This window comes from Podarcis pityusensis (assembly GCF_964106645.2).
Source record: "Podarcis pityusensis genome assembly, chromosome: 4".
Taxonomy (NCBI): domain Eukaryota; kingdom Metazoa; phylum Chordata; class Lepidosauria; order Squamata; family Lacertidae; genus Podarcis; species Podarcis pityusensis.
Window position 1 is genome coordinate 20,192,938 of NC_138027.1, and position 20,208 is coordinate 20,213,145.

At 41.4% G+C, this 20,208-nt stretch overlaps 1 protein-coding gene and 1 long non-coding RNA gene across 3 annotated transcripts in view; one reads left to right on the top strand and one right to left on the bottom strand.

Annotated features, from left to right (window-relative positions):
- Positions 1-20,208, bottom strand: part of LOC308475436 — a 291,271-nt gene that overhangs the window by 156,899 nt on the left and 114,164 nt on the right. The gene's annotated exons all lie outside the window — the stretch shown is intronic.
- DYNC2H1 (dynein cytoplasmic 2 heavy chain 1) overlaps positions 1-20,208 on the top strand; it is a 151,244-nt gene that overhangs the window by 101,039 nt on the left and 29,997 nt on the right. For both annotated transcript variants that reach the window (XM_081001703.1, XM_081001704.1), the window contains exons 80-82: positions 569-644; positions 4,716-4,927; positions 5,662-5,766. In XM_081001703.1, the coding sequence (XP_080857829.1) occupies positions 569-644; positions 4,716-4,927; positions 5,662-5,766 (393 nt within the window). The remainder of the gene's footprint in view (positions 1-568; positions 645-4,715; positions 4,928-5,661; positions 5,767-20,208) is intronic.

Sequence of the window (20,208 nt, forward strand, 5' to 3'; positions counted from 1 at the left end):
AAATGAAATAAGACTCTTTCCTCACTTGCCAAAGCTAACCCTGCCTTGTTGTCTTGTGTGGTGCCCCTGTGATTAATTTGGATCCTCACACTTGGGTTCCCCCCCCCTGAGACTTTTGAATTTTAAAGCATTTGAAAATAACATTATTCTTCAATGCTAAGCGTGTTTTTTTCTTCTTCCCAAAATTCAGGCTAAAAGCATTGTAAATTAATTAAGAATTCTGGATCTCTGCATTGCTCAGAAACATTGCCTTGCATGTGGGGCCTGAATGGCATAGAAGTTCAGTGTGTTGTGTGTTTTCTGGGATAGCTAGCAGTCCTAGAAATCTGGGTGGTGGCAATCTATGGGTTAGCAGGCTGTTTTGGAAGTTCTTTCATTATTTACTGGTCAGTAATCATTCACTCAGACCTGTAGAACGTTTTTGGTCTAGGGCGCCTTAGTACTGTTTTCTTTTACATTTTTTTTTTTACTGTGTTTCTCCATGATACATAGTTTTGAACATTTTCTTATCATCATATGGCCATGCACATTTAATAATGAGTAATAGAAACTGCCTTTTCTCTTACAGGGCTGGACCAAATTTTATGAATTTTCTTTATCTGATCTTCGTGCAGGGTATGACATTATTGACAGACTCTTTGAAGGTGAGTCATCTTGTTCTCAGGGAACTCTGATTTCATTGTCTGACTTCATTTTGCTAAAACCATAAATCCATGTGAGCTTCCCATATTTGAGCTTAACAAGGAATGGAAGGATAACAATTGCGGAAAAGACTAGGGAAGCACCAAAGCCATTGATCCAAAATACTGTTTATTGTCCTAATTCAAAATAAGACTTTCCTTGGAGGGTGGTTTAAAACTAATTCTTAAATAGTTCACGAGCATATTTACATTAACAATTCATGAATTTTCTCTATGTAAGAAAATATTTGGAAAAGAATGGCAATTTTTATAAAAATGTGTAGTTATTCAGATAACTTTGAATGAAGACTAATAATGGTTGACTTGTCACATGAACATAACTGCATGTATAACTGCGAAAAATGCCAAATAATAGACAGATAAATTTGATCATGTCCAAAAGGATGCATTTAAACTTATCAGTACAAAGTTAATTAGAGGGTTTAATTATTTAAAACATGCTTCTCTGAAAGATTAGGAGGTCACGATACTTAAGCCAGCTCAGTCTCAGTGTAGAAAGTGTGAGGATTTTGCTTCACTACATTCGACAGGGGTGTTTGGTACCCCATTGCCTGATGGGGCAGGATGTGACAGGGGTGCACTTTTATTCAAACTTAGCATGAGGTAAATTCTACTGCATTCTTTTCTGACTGAACAGGATTGGTTTTTACCATATTTTTCCTTGGTTCACAATCTAACGGACCCACCTTCACCATTGGGGCCTGGTGAGGACATCAAGATCTTCTGTAATGATTTTGCAAAATTTGTTTTTTTGCAGATAAAGTCACTCAGATTCAGAAAGAGGTAGATTCCACCATGGTAGTGGGGCTGGGGCAGGAGAGTGCTTAGAGTCCTGTCTGGTCAAGTTGCGTAGGATCAGTTCCAATCTGTTACCTCCGAGGATGTGCACAGGCTGCTTGGACGAGTGAAACTGACCACGTGGCTGCTCACACCAAATCCCAAACCCTTGTGCATTCACCATCCGTGTATAAGACGACCCCCAATTTTTGACTAATTTTTTTTATAGCAAAAAACATTGTCTTATACACGGGAAAATACGGTAATTCTTTTAAATCTTGCAAAGAACTTGTTCCATTAGTTTAAGAGGAATGTGAAGTCCAGCTGGCTGTGACAGGGGGCTTTTTTGCCACTGCTGCAGCAGAGCCAGCAATAAGCAGCTGGCTGCCTTGAGTGGGTTTTTTCCTCTTCCATTGCAGCTACAAAAGGCAGCTGGTTGCCTCTAAGGTCTCTTTATCTAGCACAGCAAGATGCTTCTTTGACTATAAATAAAATATCTGTCACAAGGCAACTGACTTTCCAAATTTACTGTTGTCAAAAGGACAGAATTTAATGAAATAGTTATTTTTTTAAAGTCTCCATTGTTATTAAGTCTCTGTAAATATTTCAAAATGTTTATCATCATATACAATTTCTTTTTAACATGCAAAGTTTCCTCTTGTCTTCCCACCCTTCCTATCCTGATTTTATTTTTATTTTGACAATGCAATAATAATAAATAATAATAAATAAAAATGTGCACCCCACCCCAAGACCATTCCATTGTAAGTATCCAGCCTACCATAATTTCAACACCTCTTGCGATGGTTTGACCCCTTTCCGTTTTAACGGTACAAATTCTACAAATATCTTCTATATCTCCTCAAAATCATTTCTCCTCCATATTTCCCATCTTACCTTAATAGCACGTATTAATTTATCATTCATAGCTATTTCCCACACCTCCTTATACCATCCTTCCATTTTATATTCACCTTGCCCCTTCTACTTCCTATCTATAATAACTCATGCAGTTGTCAGTAAATTTGTGAGCAAGTCCTTCATAGCCTGTGAACCTTCCACACCACTGTAAATTGATAATGCTACCTCTGGACATTCGGTCAACTTTATTTAAGCCAGTGTGAAATAGTTTTTAACTTTTCTGAGTGTCCATGCTGGGTGGAAAGAAGAAACCTCCCTCCCTCTCTGCCCAACACAGAAGTCAAGCTGCTGGAGACAATAGAGCAGCCTTTTGCTACCCAACAGCAAACTGTGTTTCTGTGGTGAAGACTTTTCTTTCCAACACAGCATGGGGATGGCTAGATTAGGGGTGTGGATGAATAGGGGATTTTTGAACTCCTTACAATGCCTATTGGGACGCAGGTGGCGCTGTGGATTAAACCACAGAGCCTAGGACTTGCCGATCAGAAGGTCAGCGGTTCGAATCCCCGCGGCGGGGTGAGCTCCTGTTGCTCGGTCCCTGCTCCTGCCAACCTAGCAGTTCGAAAGCACGTCAAAGTGCAAGTAGATAAATAGGTACCGCTCCGGCGGGAAGGTAAACGGCGTTTCCGTGTGCTGCTCTGGTTCGCCAGAAGTGGCTTAGTCATGCTGGCTACATGACCCGGAAGCTGTACTCCAGCTCCCTCGGCCAATAAAGCAAGATGAGTGCCGCAACCCCAGAGTCGGCCACGACTGGACCTAATGGTCAGGGGGTCCCTTTACCTTTTTACCATGCCTATCAGTATGAATCTTGGTGTGCCATGCACTTCCTTTCACCTAGAAGCACTTTTCATTCATGACCCATGTAACCAGTAAGATAGAAATTACTCCGGAACAAGGGTAAAACACTATTTGCGTCGGTTGGAATCCATTCACTGGTTGGGTATGATCTTATCTGGTGACAAGGCAGGAGAGCATAGAATCCTGGGAGGCAGGCATCTCCTCTGTCACTTTTTCTCTCCAGCCATATGCTCAGAGACCACTTCTTCTTGCTTCACATAATTTAAAGCCTAAAAATAACATTGGAAGTGGTTTCCAAGACTGAGCATAACTCAAAATAATGCCCAGGGCACTCCCTCTTCAAGAGTTGTTCCTTCTTCAAGAAACACTGAAGCATCAGGCAGCTCAAGTTCCCTCTGTGTTGGTACAATTCATCCCAAATCAGCAGCTTCTCTGGAGCTAATCTAAGCTTCCACCCTGCGCATTATGTGGGAAGTTACACTATGGGAGGTTGGGCAGAGGAAGTTATCAGTGCGTACAGGTTGATGAGGTGGTGGGTTGTTTGAAACTGAAGACTTTAAGCCTCACTTCCAGAAAGAAAGAAAAACTATAATGCCAAAACTCAAGCATGAAACAGGCAAAGATGCAAACACCAAAAAGTGTGGGGAAAGGGCATATCCCACAACTTCCCAAAAATCCCAGCCAGACTATTTTTCCCTGTCATGCTTTTCTTCTCAACACATCTGGAAATAGATCACTTGGAAATTAAAAAGATAGCTGCCAAGTTAGGCAGAGCTACAACAGTACATTAAAAACACACACAGAGAAAGTTTAAGTAGAAGGTTTTTGTTGAAACTGGGGAAGGAAGGTAAACAGGTAAGAAAAAAAGGAATCTCCATTTGAAGTGTCTGTCTCTCATTCCTACTGCACTTTGGAGAAGGGGAGGGTTCTATTGCTTTGGGAATATGCTCCAAGAAATTGTCTTTACATTCTCTTATTTGATATACAGTGGTACCTCAGTTTAAGAACAGTCCGGCTTAAAAACAATTTGGTTTACAAACTCCGCAAAACTGGAAATAGTGTCTTGGTTTGAGAATTTTCCCTCGGTCTAAGAACGGAATCTGAATGGTGGAAGGGCACCGGCGGCGGGAGGCCTCATTAGGGAAAGCACGCCTCGGTTTAAGAACAGTTTTGGTTTAAGAATGGACTTCTGGAACGGATTAAGTTCATAAACTGAGGTACCACTCTATAGATTTCACTTTCTAGAGTGTGTCCTCAGCTGCTGGGGATACTTACGATTTGCTATAAGGAAAGAGGGACTGTCTAATGTCCCTGAGGCCAAAATGGTTAAGGCTCCTTAGGGATCTATAATGGAGGTAATGTCATAGTTAAACGAAAACATTAGGTCATCTGCATAGACATGAGTCACTGCATGGCAGATTCTATTTGCCCACTGTATTAAAGATTGCTTTAATGATGAAATCCGAAACCAAGCCATTGTGCCATATTTTTACATGCTTTATATTTAATAATTTACAGGCGCCAAAGATTTTCAGTGGGAATTCGTGCATGGTTTATTGGAAAATGCTATTTATGGAGGTCGTATAGATAATTACTTTGATATGAGAGTCCTTAGATCATACCTGGAACAGTTTTTTAATTCCAGAGTCATTGCTGACTCAAATTTCCGGGGCAAGAAGATGAGCAGATTTCCATATTCCATCACTCTCCCTAGCTCCTGCAATATATTGGTGAGTATGTGCCCCTTCTTATCAGATGTTAATATTAATTTTCTTTGGCTTTATTAAATTGGCAGGTGATTATGCTTCTTGTTGCTTAATTGTAGACTTACTAAAGACTGGTTTTATTATGGCTGCTGGCATGCTGAAGGCTGACCAGAACTGAGAGAATCTCAGACTTAGAGACTTATAGCTACCTTATTCTGTCAGAACTAGTAGTACAGCTATAAAAAATACAAATGCTGGGCTCGTTGTTTTTTTGGATTGTGGGTAATCATCGGACATCTTTTCCTGATTTGAGCATATGATAAGCTGCATTTTAAAAACAACTCTTGTTGTTTTACTGTTAATCACCACATTATTCTAAGAATTTTTACTCAGAAGTAAATTGAATTGAGCTCACGCAAACTTACTCCCAAGGAAATGTATATAGGATTACAGCCCTAATGATTTTATTGTTAGTTACTTTATTATCAAGTTTAAGCTTATTAAGTTAAAAAAAATAATTTTGTGTCACTTACATTGATGAATAATATTAACCACATCTATGGGCACATTCAAAATTATATATTTATTAGTGTATTCAGAACTCACCTGGCTAAGAACATAACTAAAAGACTGAAATCTAAATCTGAAATTTATTTCCAAAGTATATTACCCACATGTTTCTCTTCCTTTCATTAAAATAAGAGTGCTCGGATTTTTTTTTAATAACATATTGAATACCAGTTTTCCTTTTTGCATAGGATTACCGTCATGTTATTGAAAGTCTTCCAGAAGATGATAAACCTGATTTCTTCGGCTTGCCTGCCAACATTGCTCGCTCATCTCAACGAATGACCAGTTCTCTAGTAAGCATTTGTTTGTTTGTTTATTATCAAGATGTCAAATCTCACTTGCTAAAAAGATCATATCAGTTCAAAAATAAATCTTACAGGGTTCCCTGTGATAGTGAGATCTATTGCTTCCAGGCTCATTCCCTTTTTAGGGAAAAGTAAGGAAAATAATTCATTCTGAGGGATAATTGATCAAAGGTGATGAGATTCAGATAAAGGATCTGACGCCTGACCATGCTGATCCTATGAATATAAAGAAGGTGTTGGTTACTTCTTCTGTCTTATCCAGGACTCTATATATAGAAGGAATTTCTCTCTTCATATGAGGAGGAAATCTCATCTGTCAGTAGAGTCATGGACAGCCGCTCTGCTATAGATTTGGGGAACTTTGGTTCTCTCATGTTGATATATCACATGTGGTACAGTGGTACCTCGGGTTAAGAACTTTGCTTCAGGATGAGAACAGAAATCGTGCGGCAGCAGTGGGAGGCCCCATTAGCTAAAGTGGTACCTCAGGTTAAGAACAGTCCAGGTTAAGAACGGACCTCCGGGACGAATTAAGTTCTTAACCCGAGGTATCACTGTAATGGGAAGTGTGATGATAAAGACCCCTTTCTGTAATTTTGTGAAGATTTCACTCCTCATGATATTACTGGTAGCCCAGCTACATAGAATCTTATGAAATCACATGCTATCAAATATTAGGTAGTTTTTATTTAATATTTCCAAGTTACATTAAAGAATTTTTTTCAGTAAACTTAGCAGGCAAAACATTCATCATGTGAATTGTTTGTATAACTAGCTAGAATATGTCCAGCTACATTGGAAGAACCACAGAAATGAATTAACTTAGAACAATTGACACAGAGCCAGATCTATGGTCAGAGAAAATAGTTATCAGTTTTACAGTGAAATCATATGTCTGTCTACTCAGAAGTAAGTCTCACTATATTCAGTGGGGCTTAGAACCAGGTGAGTGTGTGTGGGATTGCAGCTTTATTTTAGGATACAAAAAGGGGATTGCAACTAGAAAAACCATCTTCCAATACATACTTTCTAACTCTAAACCTTAAATGTGCTGAGCTAATTTTTCCTAAAACAAAATACTATCATGTAGTAGTTACTTCAACTATTTAATGATAGACAATTAGAAGCTTGCAGGCTGGACAGATGGGAGCCAGAGCTCTGCCACATTTGTGACTATGGAAGAAGCAAAATCCTCTTGGGGTGTTAATGCTGTGAACCCCTCCATCATAGGCTCAGGGTGTATATATGTGAGCATGTAAATAAGCCATATATCATAAAGACACCAGTCTTCGCTGTCCTTCGCACCTGGAACCTTGGAATCTTGCACTGCTCAAAGTTTGAGGTGGCGTGCAAACAATATTAATTGTAAATTGAGTTGCTTGTCAGCACAAATATTCAAAAGAAGGTTCTGCAACAGTGATTAGAGTGCAATGTTAGACTCCAGTCAATTGTTTAATGTCTTTCTATTTGGGGTAAGTCAATTAAAGTGCTGCTTTTGGTGGTGTGCATTCACTTCTCCACCAGGCAAATGGAAGGTGAGAATCCGCTAGCTTCTGAGATACGCTTTTGCAGCTAACATCTCACCAGACAAACCATAAAGATGGCCATAATAAAACTGTGTATCAGTTTACCTTGTTCATACACGAATTCCATTAAATCTGGTGTATTTTCTAATGTTCTGATTCTGGTAACAAAAAGAAATGGAAAACAATGACTGCAGATTTAATTCAGAGATTAAACAAAACTTACTATAGTGCTGTCTAAGGCATTCCTGGAGGAAACTGACTATCTAGCTCCACTCCAGATATGTTTGGGGCTGTATCTGTCTTGGTTGCACTGATAGAAGACATCTAAAGGGAGAGGGAGAGGGGAAATGTGACCTTGTTGGTCTTACTAGATCTTGGTGACTTTTGGATAGCATCAACCATGGTATCCTGCTGAACCATCCATGAGAGATGGGCATTGGGTGCACTGTCCTCGGATTCAAAAAGAACAGGAAAATGCAAGTGCTTAAAATTTATTCTGTGAAAAATGTTTGGAATGTCTGTGTTAGAGCTCAGTTACACTGAGGTGTAATGAGTTTCTCTGAGATTTAATGAAGATTAATTGACAATTAATAGCCATAAATCATTTTTGACAAGAAAGGAGTTATAGCCTTATTCTTTGGTTCATTTTGTGAGCCCATTTGCAGCTTATCAAAGTCTGAGTTCAGTTCACTGCTGCTTAACTGAAGAAATACTGTACACAATCACTCATTACAAGATATATCAGAAGCAATAGAAAAGCCCCTGTTTTATCAGGAGATCCAGCCCTCTGATAAATTACTTTAACATATAAGAAAGGTGAGCTGAATTAAGGGGTGGTTATTTCAGGATGCATTTTCCTGTATTAAACATTTCATCCTAAACAAAAAGTAAAGAGAAAGGATCATATTGGTGATCCTTTAATTAACCATTTAAACAATCATTTTTATTTCTAGCTTTTTATATTTCAATTGTAATGTGTTTCCTGCATGGAAAGCCATTGTTGAAGCATGCTGGCCCTTCTTTGATGCAGAATACAAATATACGCTGCAGCACAATGCAGCAGACTGCAGAGTCATGGGATCCCCTTTGAAATCTTACTGCATCACGAATGCATTTCCGAACTGAGTGGCATAGTCAGTCAAAAGCAAAACTCCAGTATTCTCTCTAAGCAATGTTAGTGACATTCTGCATATGTGTCTTTGGTATATAAATGCACACAGACACGATTATTACTGTATGCAAGGATCTCTGCAAATTACCTGTCAGGGAACTGACATCGGAGCCAGAGGTGGAGGCTAGGCTCCCAAGTGATGCTGGAGAAGGGCCCAGCAGGGAGAGAGGGAGCTCATCAGCTGGGGAAGGAAATCAGCGTAACACCAGGGATAAAGGGGGGCAGTGTCAGCATCGCCCTAGAGCCAGTGCGCCAACTGGACTCATGCACCTCAACCCCGACTGGGCTAGGCGAGCTGGGTAGCACCGCCAGAGACCTCCTTTCTCACAGGAACAGGTCACAGTGCTGTGGACTCACAGCTTAGAGCTGAGAGCACCGGATTCACTGTCTCAATAATACAGTCGTTGTGCAGCAGAGTTTTGCAGAGTCTTGCAGAGTATAAACCACTCGGAGAGCAGCTCTGTAGAATATCTTCCTTTTATTCTGTAACTACAACTATGATACAAAGCTATATACAGAGCTGAATATTCTAAGCATAAATCAATGCTACACTGAGAGTCTGCAGCTGCTCTTAGCAGCAATCTTATCTCTAGGATCTCTAACACTCTCACTCTCTCCGATACACTGACTGACTGACTCTCTCTCACACACACACAGTGATATGTTGCTGGGCAGAATAAGTAGATAGGCAGGACACGCCTCCTCCTCTCTGGAGAGTCAGCAGAGACCATCAGGAGATCATCAGGAGATTCTTGGGTATGGGAGGGGTGAAATCTCCTCATCCTCCCCCATTTCATCCGACCATTTCAAGAATCTTTAACATAACTGCAATTTACACACACACTCCAAAAGTTGTTCTCTGCTTACAACCTTGGTTAACATATCTGCAGGTATCTCTTTTCCCGGCATATAAAACACTTTTACAATACCACTGAATAAGCAGCTTCTGGAAAAATCTTCACACACATTTCTTTCTCTCAAATACAAATTGACATCTCTAATTAGGCAGATTTGAACAATCTTTCAGAACTCAAATACACGCTTTCCTTCAAATATCAGGTAAGGAAATAAATGCAGCGTTCTGTGCTATTACTCTCAGCACACTTCATGCCTGGTTTAAAAACCCCATCAGAGTTTCTCGTGACCGCAGTCTTTGCAAACTCTTCAGAAAACCTTTTCGGTGGTACACCCTTGGTTGTTCTCTCGGATCTGCGCAAAACTCTCTGATCCTCTTGTTCTGGTGCTTCCTCCTCTTTGGGAGAATGGGGAGCTAAAGTATATGAAGCTGCTAAGTCTGAGTCAGCGTCAGACTCACCTGAGGCTTTTGGGGTCTGATAATCTGTGCCATCATCTGGAACTACATTGGCATCAGGATTATCACCACCAACAACACTTGCCTCCCTCTTAACTTTCTTTGCCCCTTTAGCACCATCATCACAAATGGGATGGCACTGAAAAACGCCAACTCTGTCCCATTGTGGATTGTCATCAATACTCCTGGTCAGCCTTATGGTTTTCGTGTCTGTGATCAGAACACGATAAGACCCTTTCTCATATCCTAGGAAAACACCATGTTCTCCACGCTTGCTCAGTTTGTCACCCTGCGAGGTGTGCACCCAAACCTCCGAACCAAAAATTTTAAAATGCTTTACACATGGCTTTCTTCCGTGAAGCATCTCATATGGGGTGCAATTTACACTAGACTGGTACCTCCTGTTATACACATGACAGAAAAACGAAAGAGCTTCAGCCCAAAAAGGATTGGGCAGCCCTGAATCATGTAACAGCGTTCTGATTCCTTGCTGCAGGGTCTGGTTTACTCTCTCACATAAACCATTCTGCCAGGGTGATCTGGGCATGGCTGTCCTATGCTCAATGCCCTGTTCAGAAAGAAAACTCTCAAACTCTTCTGAACAAAACTCTCCACCCTTGTCTGTGAAAAGAAAACGTACATTCTCATTATGTACATTTCTGAGCCATTTACAAAACTGGCGAAACTTGGTAAAGGCTTCAGACTTTTTCTGCAGCATATAGACCCAAACATATTTTGAATAGGAGTCTATCAGAACCATGAAAAACCTTGAATTGCCTCTAGAGTGCGCTAGAGGCCCCACTAAGTCTGCATGAATGACTTCATATGGTTTCTTGGCCTCTCTCCCAGACTCTGTACCTTTGGGAGCTTGCCTTGCCTTACTCTCTGCACAAGAAACACATTTCATGTGGTAGGGACATTCTTTCAACTTCATACCCTGAACCATATCAGGCATTTTTGCCACAGCCTGGAAATTCAAATGACCATAAACGCGATGGTAATAATGAATACATTGGTCATGCAACTTCTCATTCTTATCTACAGTTAAATTGCAACACTTTTTCTCAGTAGCTTCTGCAGTGCCTGTACCTGAAACAAAAGGCAATTGGTACAATCCATTTACACATTTTGCATACAGAATGAGCTTGCCATCTCTAAGAATTTCACAGCGAGATTTAGCAAACACCACCTTAAACCCTTGACGATCAAGCTGGGAAACACTCAACAAATTGTCCTGAATATCAGGCGCATACAGGACATTCTTAATAGTTGCATTCAGGCTCTTTAAGAACACAGTTCCCTGAGCCATACTCGTGAGAACTGTCCCATCTACTTGATGAATTTCTTTCTCTTGCTTCTCAAGCTGAACAAAGAGATTCTTATCTTTGGCCACATGGTTTGAACAGCCAGAGTCGACCACGAAGAAACTCCGCCCACGTTGACTGGAACAGCGAGAGATCAAAGCCTTTGAAGTAGCAGGTGCATGGGGATTTCTTCGTCCTCCCCCTCTGCCTCTGAAGTTTCCCTTCTTCTTTGAAGACTTCTTACACTGGAAACTCAAATGGCCTTGTGCTCCACACGAAAAGCACCACTTCAATTTCAAAGCTTTAACAGCAGCAGTTTCACTTTCACTTTCCCCTGCTGAAGACTCAGGCACATTTTCAAGCATATTTTTAACAGCACAGTCCCGGCTTTCTTTAACAGCCTGTCTGCGATCCCACTCATTCAAGAGCACGCTAGACACATAATCTTCTGTTAGCCGGTCAGAAGGCATTGTGGAAATCTGGGCAGCCACTCCATCATAAGACTCATCTAGGCTATTGATCATCAGCATTGCAAACACAGCCTCTGAAATAGCCAGGTCTCGCTGAACAAGGTCCTGTCTGAGACGCTTTAATTGAGATAGATGGCTAGGCAAATCACCACCTTTCTCCAACTGCAGCCTGCACAGCTTCTTAAAGAAAATCACACTGGAACCAGCATTTTGTCTAAGATGCATATCTCTCAACTTATGCCAAACAGCTTGTGCAGTCTCTTGACCCTCTAAATTCACCAGCAAGTGGTCTGAAACACTCAAAATAATCGTCCCTCGGGCTTTCATATCTGCAGCATGCCACTCAGGCCAATCATCTGCATCCTTATCTGGAGGGTCATCTTCTGTCGTGTGAAATAGCTTCTCCCTCTGTAAAAGCGCTTTCATCTTTACTTGCCAAACTGCATAGGTTTCAGGCGTGAGGAGAGGAAAGGACAGAGCCATCTGGCCAGAATGTGCACAGGCCATGTCTGCTATTACTTAGAGCAAGACACTTCCCTCGTGCAACACAGATAAAGCCTTGACTCCCTCAGCCACTCTCTCTCCCACTCAGAGCGCAATTAACAGGCAAACAGGGATGCTATCTTCTTCCTTTGGCAGTCAGCAACATACCTCCATAAATCAAGCAGCAGCAACAGCAACAGCGGCAGCTTGAACACTCTGCTCCAAAACAGCTCTACTTCTGGGCACCGCAAATCAGTCCAGCATGCAGCGTCCGTTCCACCGTCCGGCAATCAGCAACAGAAACCTCTGGCGACTGGGACGACTAGGACGCCTGGGATGACTGGAACAATGCCAGGTCAGGCGACTGGAACAACGACTGGGCCCATAACCGATGTCAGCATCGCCCTAGAGCCAGTGCGCCAACTGGACTCATGCACCTCAACCCCGACTGGGCTAGGCGAGCTGGGTAGCACCGCCAGAGACCTCCTTTCTCACAGGAACAGGTCACAGTGCTGTGGACTCACAGCTTAGAGCTGAGAGCACCGGATTCACTGTCTCAATAACACAGTCGTTGTGCAGCAGAGTTTTGCAGAGTCTTGCAGAGTATAAACCACTCGGAGAGCAGCTCTGTAGAATATCTTCCTTTTATTCTGTAACTACAACTATGATACAAAGCTATATACAGAGCTGAATATTCTAAGCATAAATCAATGCTACACTGAGAGTCTGCAGCTGCTCTTAGCAGCAATCTTATCTCTAGGATCTCTAACACTCTCACTCTCTCCGATACACTGACTGACTGACTCTCTCTCTCACACACACAGTGATATGTTGCTGGGCAGAATAAGTAGATAGGCAGGACACGCCTCCTCCTCTCTGGAGAGTCAGCAGAGACCATCAGGAGATCATCAGGAGATTCTTGGGTATGGGAGGGGTGAAATCTCCTCAGGCAGATGGGGGAATCGGCGAGGGGGCTCCAGGACTCCTCGCCGGAGACCAGCGGGGAGAGCACGGGTCCTCCGCTACCCACACCCTCCCTGCGCAGAAGACTTCCGCGCAGGGAGAGTAGGAGGAGACTTGGCGTCAAACAGCTTTTATGCTGGAAAAGGTTTAAGAGACGCCCACTGACGGATTCTGCTAGCGACTGAGACAGCCATGAAGTGAAGGGCTGTCTGGACAGGAAAGGTTTAACCAGGCAACCTAGCCAGGAGTGGCGGCAACTTACGCACGAGCAACCCCTATTCTTATCACATTACCCTTTCATAAACATGACCTGAACCATGAAATTCACACTGTTTTCTTCTAGTCCACATAATTGGAGGATACAGAAATCATTTATAAAGTACCGTTTGCTTTTTATTATTCAATCATACACTCAGTTATCTTATTGCCATATGGAGTTTTGAACTCAGCTCTGAGCCTCAGCTTTGCAAATTCCTGTCATAAAGATACTTTACGATGCCCTTGAAACATTGCATCATGTTGCAGCAGCCATTTACAGCAGATAATACAGTAGTTGTAAGTCTTTGATTAATAAGGTGTGCATTTTTATAATAATGAAAAATGACTATGAAAAAGTGAAACCTGCCCTTAGCCCATGTTAGTTTAAATTCTGATATAAAGATACTGAGATTTCAGATATGGAATTTAGCTTTGGCACTTACCACTTGGACTACACCTTGACCCAGTTCATACTTGACAACAAGCATTACTAAAAGAAAAAAGAAAAATCTTAGCCAAACAACTAGTTGTTTTTCTAAATGGTGCTCTCCTTCCCGCTGGAGTGGTACCTATTTATCTATTTGCACTTTGACGTGCTTTTGAACTGCTAGGTTGGCAGAAGCTGGGACTGAGCAACGGGAGCTCACCCCATCGCGGGGATTTGAACCGCCGACCTTCTGATCAGCAAGTCCTAGGTTCTGTGGTTTAACCCACAGCGCCACCAGCGTCCCTGTTGACTTAGTGTTACATGCAAACAAAGTTACTATACATTCTTAGTTAAATTGGAGGAGTGAGATGCAAAGCAGAATAAATCCATATAACAAATGACTGAACAGAACAAGGACATTTTTTCTGCCTGCAAATTATACAGATGCTGAGGAGGTGCTGTTTTTGCTGCTGCTGCTGGATCTAGACAAATATACCTTATTACTAGGGGCTACCTCCCCTGTTCGCTCCCCTTGCCATTCCCTTTGCCAACCCCCTTTCCCAAAACGTGGCCAACCCATCCTCTCTTTATACCTTAACCCACCCACCTGCCTATCCCCTCCCAGGCTATCCCACCCCCTTTTAAAGGAGTGCGGGAGGCACTTCAGAGAGAGGTTTGCCAAACTGCTCTCTGAAGCATCTCCCCCCTCCATCACTTGTCTCAGCAGCAATATTCAATGGAGTGGGGGCACTTTACAGAGCAGTTTGTGGCAGTCATGGGGGGGCGGGGCTGAAAGGGAGAAAGAAGCTCCTTTCTCTCCTTTGTCCCCCCTCCACCTGCTGCCACAGCTGCACAGAGAGAGAAGAAAGCCTGAATTTTAGCAGAGTTTTTTCTCTGCTTCTCACAGCAGCATCCATGCCCACTAACAACTCTCTCATCATCACTTTATTGTATGGTGGTGGAGCTAGAAAGTGCTTTGCCCCCTTCCCAACTGGCAGAACTTTCCTCCTTCAGTCATGGGTGTAATGCTTCATTACAACGTTCATGTATAAAATCAATTGTATGTAGTCCCAGACTTTATGGCCAAATAATGGATCTTATCTAGAATATCAATGTGCTCTGTAGACCTTCATATGCTGTATTTTACATGCATATGCCCTATTCAAATATTTTACCTACTGTAATAAATGTAGGGGTTGCTCGTGCGTAAGTTGGTGCCACTCCTGGCTAGGTTGCCTTGTTAAACCTTTTCTGTCTGGACAGCCCTTCACTTCGTGGCTGTTCAGTCGCTAGCAGAATCTGTCAGTGGGCGTTTCTTAAACCTTTTCCAGCATAAAAGCTGTTTGACCCCAACTCTCCTCCTACTCTCCCTGCGCGGAAGTCTTCTGCGCAGGGAGGGTGTGGGTAGCGGAGGACCCGTGCTCTCCTCGCTGGTCTCCAGCGAGGAGTCCTGGAGCCCCTTCACCGATTCCCCCATCTGCCCCCCTTTATCCCTGGTGTTACGCTGATTTCCTTCCCCAGCTGGTGAGCTGCCTCCCCCCCTGCTGGGCCCTTCTCCAGCATCGCTTGAGAGCCTAGCCTCTCCCTCTGGCTCCGATGTTAGTTCCCTGACACCTACCCATGGAACATCTAGTGGCATTGCATGTCTGACAGGTTTCTTAGGTGCAAGGAGGGGTGCAAACTGGGTCTATGTCTCCCTGTGTTTTGTAACTGGGACAGAACAAATGAATGTACTCCCTTGGCTTATTCACACACAGTATATCCATCAGTTTGCTTGTTGGTCTCCTTTTTCTTTTCTATTTTGGCTTATTTGTAATGACTTACGGTTATATACAGATAAAGACTAACTGACTGTATTCCTAATAAAATGCAGTACATGGCCTCTTCACAGAAACAAGTGGCACATAGTTTTGAACTTTGATGATATTCATATTCACAGCTGGCAGAATGAATGGGTTTTTCACTGTGACAGAGAGGTTCGCTTTTAGTTTGCTTAAGTTAAAATTGCATAAGCCAGCATGTCTCCTGTGATTTGTATTCAAGCTTTTAAGACCTAATTCCCTTGAAAAATACGCTGATGCAGTTCCTTGACATAGTATAAAGCCTGCACATTTTACTTCTGATACTTAGTAAAAACCTCATCTTGCAAATCACTGCCATAAATTATAGTTTGGACATGCACAAGACTAGAATGCATATTGGAAGGATACTGAGACAATCTATGTTCTCATAATATTCACTATCCTGACAAAGAGTGCCATTATTGTAGTTACGAATCTTTAGTACTGTCTCATGCTAACAGATCCTTAGTCAAGTTCTCAATGATATAAGTAAATAAATGATAAAAAATGTAAATGACATTTGGTGTCAGCACTGAGGAAGCTTATGCAGTTTAATTTTTCATACTTAAAAACACATTTCATGGCAGGCTTACGGAAAGAATCCCAGTTTTCTTTTTTAAAACATTTGTAAAACGTTGGATTTCATGTAACCCTCGATTTAAATACTTAACTTAATACAAACATTAAATCTAACTAAGCACCAGGAAGCTTCCCAAAATACAAACAATTCATTTTCAGGAGTGTCAAATTACAAGAGACAAAGGATTTTAACATTAGGGCTTAAGTCTTTAGCATTCTTTTCTGGAAGGATGTTGACTGAAGGTTTCCTTCCATGTAACCTTATTTGTACTGCAAATTAGGGATCTGATCCAGCCAGTTTCTTCCACACTCCCTCAGATATGGTTCTCTCATGGTAGAACTGCTGACAAGGAGAGCTGGTTAGCAACACTCGTGCCAGCTTGCCAAATTAGCGAGCAACTGGTGTCTTGAACGTGTTTTCCATTGGCAATGAAGGTAGCCAGAAGGAAGTACTGCAGCCTCTTAGCTGACATGGCCAGTATGATTAAGCCATTTGTCAGCTGGCACAAGAGGTGAAGGTGTTCTGCTTTCACCTTGGCCTAAAATCCTCAGAATCTTCTACGGATCCTCAGACCTTGTTGTCCACCAGCTGCTTTGCCTCACCCTGCACTCTCTACGCTCATTTGCCATGTGCTGCCTGTCTTCAGGGTTAACTACCTTGAGTGTGCTTTCAAGCTGCCAGCCCTGACATAGAACAGTGCACTATTGCTTCTTATCTAACCTTCCTCTCGCTGCATAAGTTGAGGTTTCCAATATGGACCTACCCATAATTTTGTCCAGTACAGATGTATCCTTAACACTAAGTACTGTGCTAGCATATACCACAGCACCACATAGATAGATAGATAGATAGATAGATAGATATAGATGGGTGGCGCTGTGGTCTAAACCACTGAACCTCTTGGGTTTGCCGATCAAAAGTAGGCAGCTCAAATCCATGCAACGCAGTGACCTCCCGTTGCTCTGTCCCAGCTCCTGCCAACCTAGCCATTCAAAAGCATACCAGTGCGAGACGATAAATAGGTATCGCTGCAATGGGAAGGTAAACGTGCGCTCTGGCTTCCGTCATGGTGTCCCGTTGCACCAGAAGCAGTTTAGTCATGCTGGCCACATGACCCGGAAAGCTGTCTGCAGACACCGGCTCCCTTGGCCTGGAAGCAGAGATGAGCGCCCCACCCCATAGTTGAATTCTGGACTTAACTGTCCAGGGGTCCTTTACCTATACTTATTAGTAAGCACAGGAGTTACAGTCATAGAATTGTAGAGCTGGAAGGGATCCCCAGAGCATCTAGTCCCACCCCCCGCAATGCAGGAAACTCAGCTAAAGCACCCATGACAGATTGGCATCCAACCTCTGCTTAATGACAGAGACTCCACCACCTCCCGAGGGAGTCCATTCCACTGTCTGTACTGTCAGAAAGTTATTCTTTCAGACGATGGAAGCCAGTAAAGTACAGATAAAGCAAAATATCATTTGACACCTCAGCCTGCTCCAGCAAAAGGCTAGGAGAAGAACAAGTTGTTTATATGTACCTCCCCAAAGAGTCTTTCTTGCAGTTAAGTAGAGGCAGGAAATCATTGCATTGGAAAATAGGCTCCATTTTACATTCATCAAAAGTGGACCATGTGACTGAAAATAGCTTTTCTGTGTTTGGATTGAATCAGGGTCATCTTTCATGAGTTTCTTTGCTAGTGTTTATTCAGGGCACATAACATAATTTTTAGATGATGCTACCTATTTTGAAAACTGTCTGTTGCCGTAAACATGGTAAAAAATAGTATATTTTCAAGCGAGGTGATAAAATCTGAGGAAATAACATTTCTGTCACGTATATTATACAGTAACTAAATATGGTAGGTGGCAGTAGAGTACTTGCCTTTTTATTTTCCTATTGATGGGGAGGTGCAAATGTAGAAGAAGGTTTATTGGCTGATTTTATAAGAAAAAATAATCAAGTCATTAAAGATTTTGTACTTTAGTACAAAAGTCTGCCACAGTCTCGAAGAGATAATTCTGCAGAAGCTGTACAAAACTCATTTTTGTCACTTATCTTTGAATTTAATGTATGTTTACATTCTGTGACTTGTTAAAACTGTTGAGTAGATTTGCTTAAATAAACAAATGGTTTAGCCATATTTAATATAGAGTAGGGGAAATCTGTAGCTAAACTACATAGCAGACAGAACAGAATCAATTTTTTAATATATATAAAAATTAACTTAAACATATGCATGTAGTTACTAAAAATTAAAGCAACTTTTAGTTCATATATTATTTTCCAGTTCAGATTTTATCCTTTAAATTGTACATTTCTTATGAAAATCAACCCTTTCTGTATTCATGTGTATAGAGAGCCTTTCCTATCAACCTTTGCATCTAGTGGCTTAGTTCATTAATGGATGGGAAAGAACAGGGATCAGAAAACTTTTTCATCAGGGGCCAGGTCCACTGTCCCTCAGACCTTGTGGGGGGCCGGACTATATTTTTGGGGGGGAAATGAACGAATTCCTATGCCCCACAGAATAACCCAGAGATTCATTTTAAATAAAAGGACACATTCTACTCATGTAAAAACATGCTGATTCCCGGACTGTCCGTGGGCCAGATTCAGAAGCCGATTGGGCCGGATCTGGCCCCTGGCCTTAGTTTGCCTGCCCATGAACTAGAATGTAAGGTAGAATTATTTAACTCAGGTGGGTTAGGACTGCCACATAGTATTATGAAGTTCAGGATGAGAGAGGATTTTCAGGACTAACATTGCATTGTGCCATGGAAAAGGCTCTACTTTTCTTAAGAAGAAATAGTGTGCAAGCACCTCCTCAATTTCTGGCCTTTCTAACCCCAAGTTTGCTTTCCAGGCTTCCAGCTTGCCCTTTGCATTCTCACTTGAACTCCACAGCACTTTTTCCGCTAGTACTTAGATTGTTGTTTAGATTGCAAGAACTTCAGTCACAAGCTAAGATTTTTTTTATATACAAAGGTGGTTTCTTTGCTTGTTTGAGGGTTCTTTTCTTTAGAAACAGAGTGCATTATTGGTTCATAGTGGTTTAGAGTGTTTCCCCCTCTTTCAGTTTTCCAGAAACAAGCATTAAAGTAACCAGTGTGTAACTTCCAGGATTCACCCTGAGCTTTTTAAAAAAATTGGTGTTATGTTAACCACTCAGCTAAGGGCGTGAGAAACGTTTTTCTGTTTTGGCCTCTGAAAGAAATAATTACTAGTCTTCACCTTCATTTTGCTCCTCTTAAGAGACCAGATAAAGATTAGTTTGGCTAATATGAGTGCAGTAAAATATACTCATTTGACAGGATTTTTTTTTTTAATCCTATATATGTTGGGAGGAATAGGAGGAGGGCATCTAATTACTGTATTTTCCTATGTATAATTATATATTTCCCCCCAATTTTTTAAGTTTAAAATTGGTTGTCTTCTTATACACGGAATGTTTAAAATATTTATTTCTTAATTTTGGGCTCAAAAATTAGGGGTTATCTTATACACTGGGGTGTTTTATACACGGAAAAATACGGTATATGGCTTAGTATATATCTGTGTATCTAGTAGCAGAAATATTGCTTCTGCTCAGAAAAAGCAAGGTTGCATTTTGGATTTTCAGGGGAACAAAACATTCCCAATAAGTTAAGTGATGCATTTCCATCAAAATTGAAAATCTTTTGTATCTAGTTTGAGAATGGAAATGTTAAAAAAAAATCCTCATTTGTGTCTATGTTCCTTTTAAAGCTTGAATTTGTTTTCTTCAATGTTTAGCAAATTAATCGATAGCAACAATTATAAAAGTTAAAATAATACTTCCACAGACTACCAACTAGTGAGGCTTCATGTTCTAGCAAGTCTGATAAATTATTTTAATTTGCTTTCACTGAACCAAACAACAGTACATAATTTATCAGACAAACAAAGAAAATGAAACAGTGCATCATCACACATTTTTCAAGATTAGAAAATCAATCAAAAATGCACTGGTGGACTTTAAGTGGATAATTCTGACTATTTAACAACTAAATAGTTTGCCCTAGAGAAAGATTAATGTTTATTTATTTCAAAAGTTCTGTGTGGCCAAGCAAAACAGGAACTAC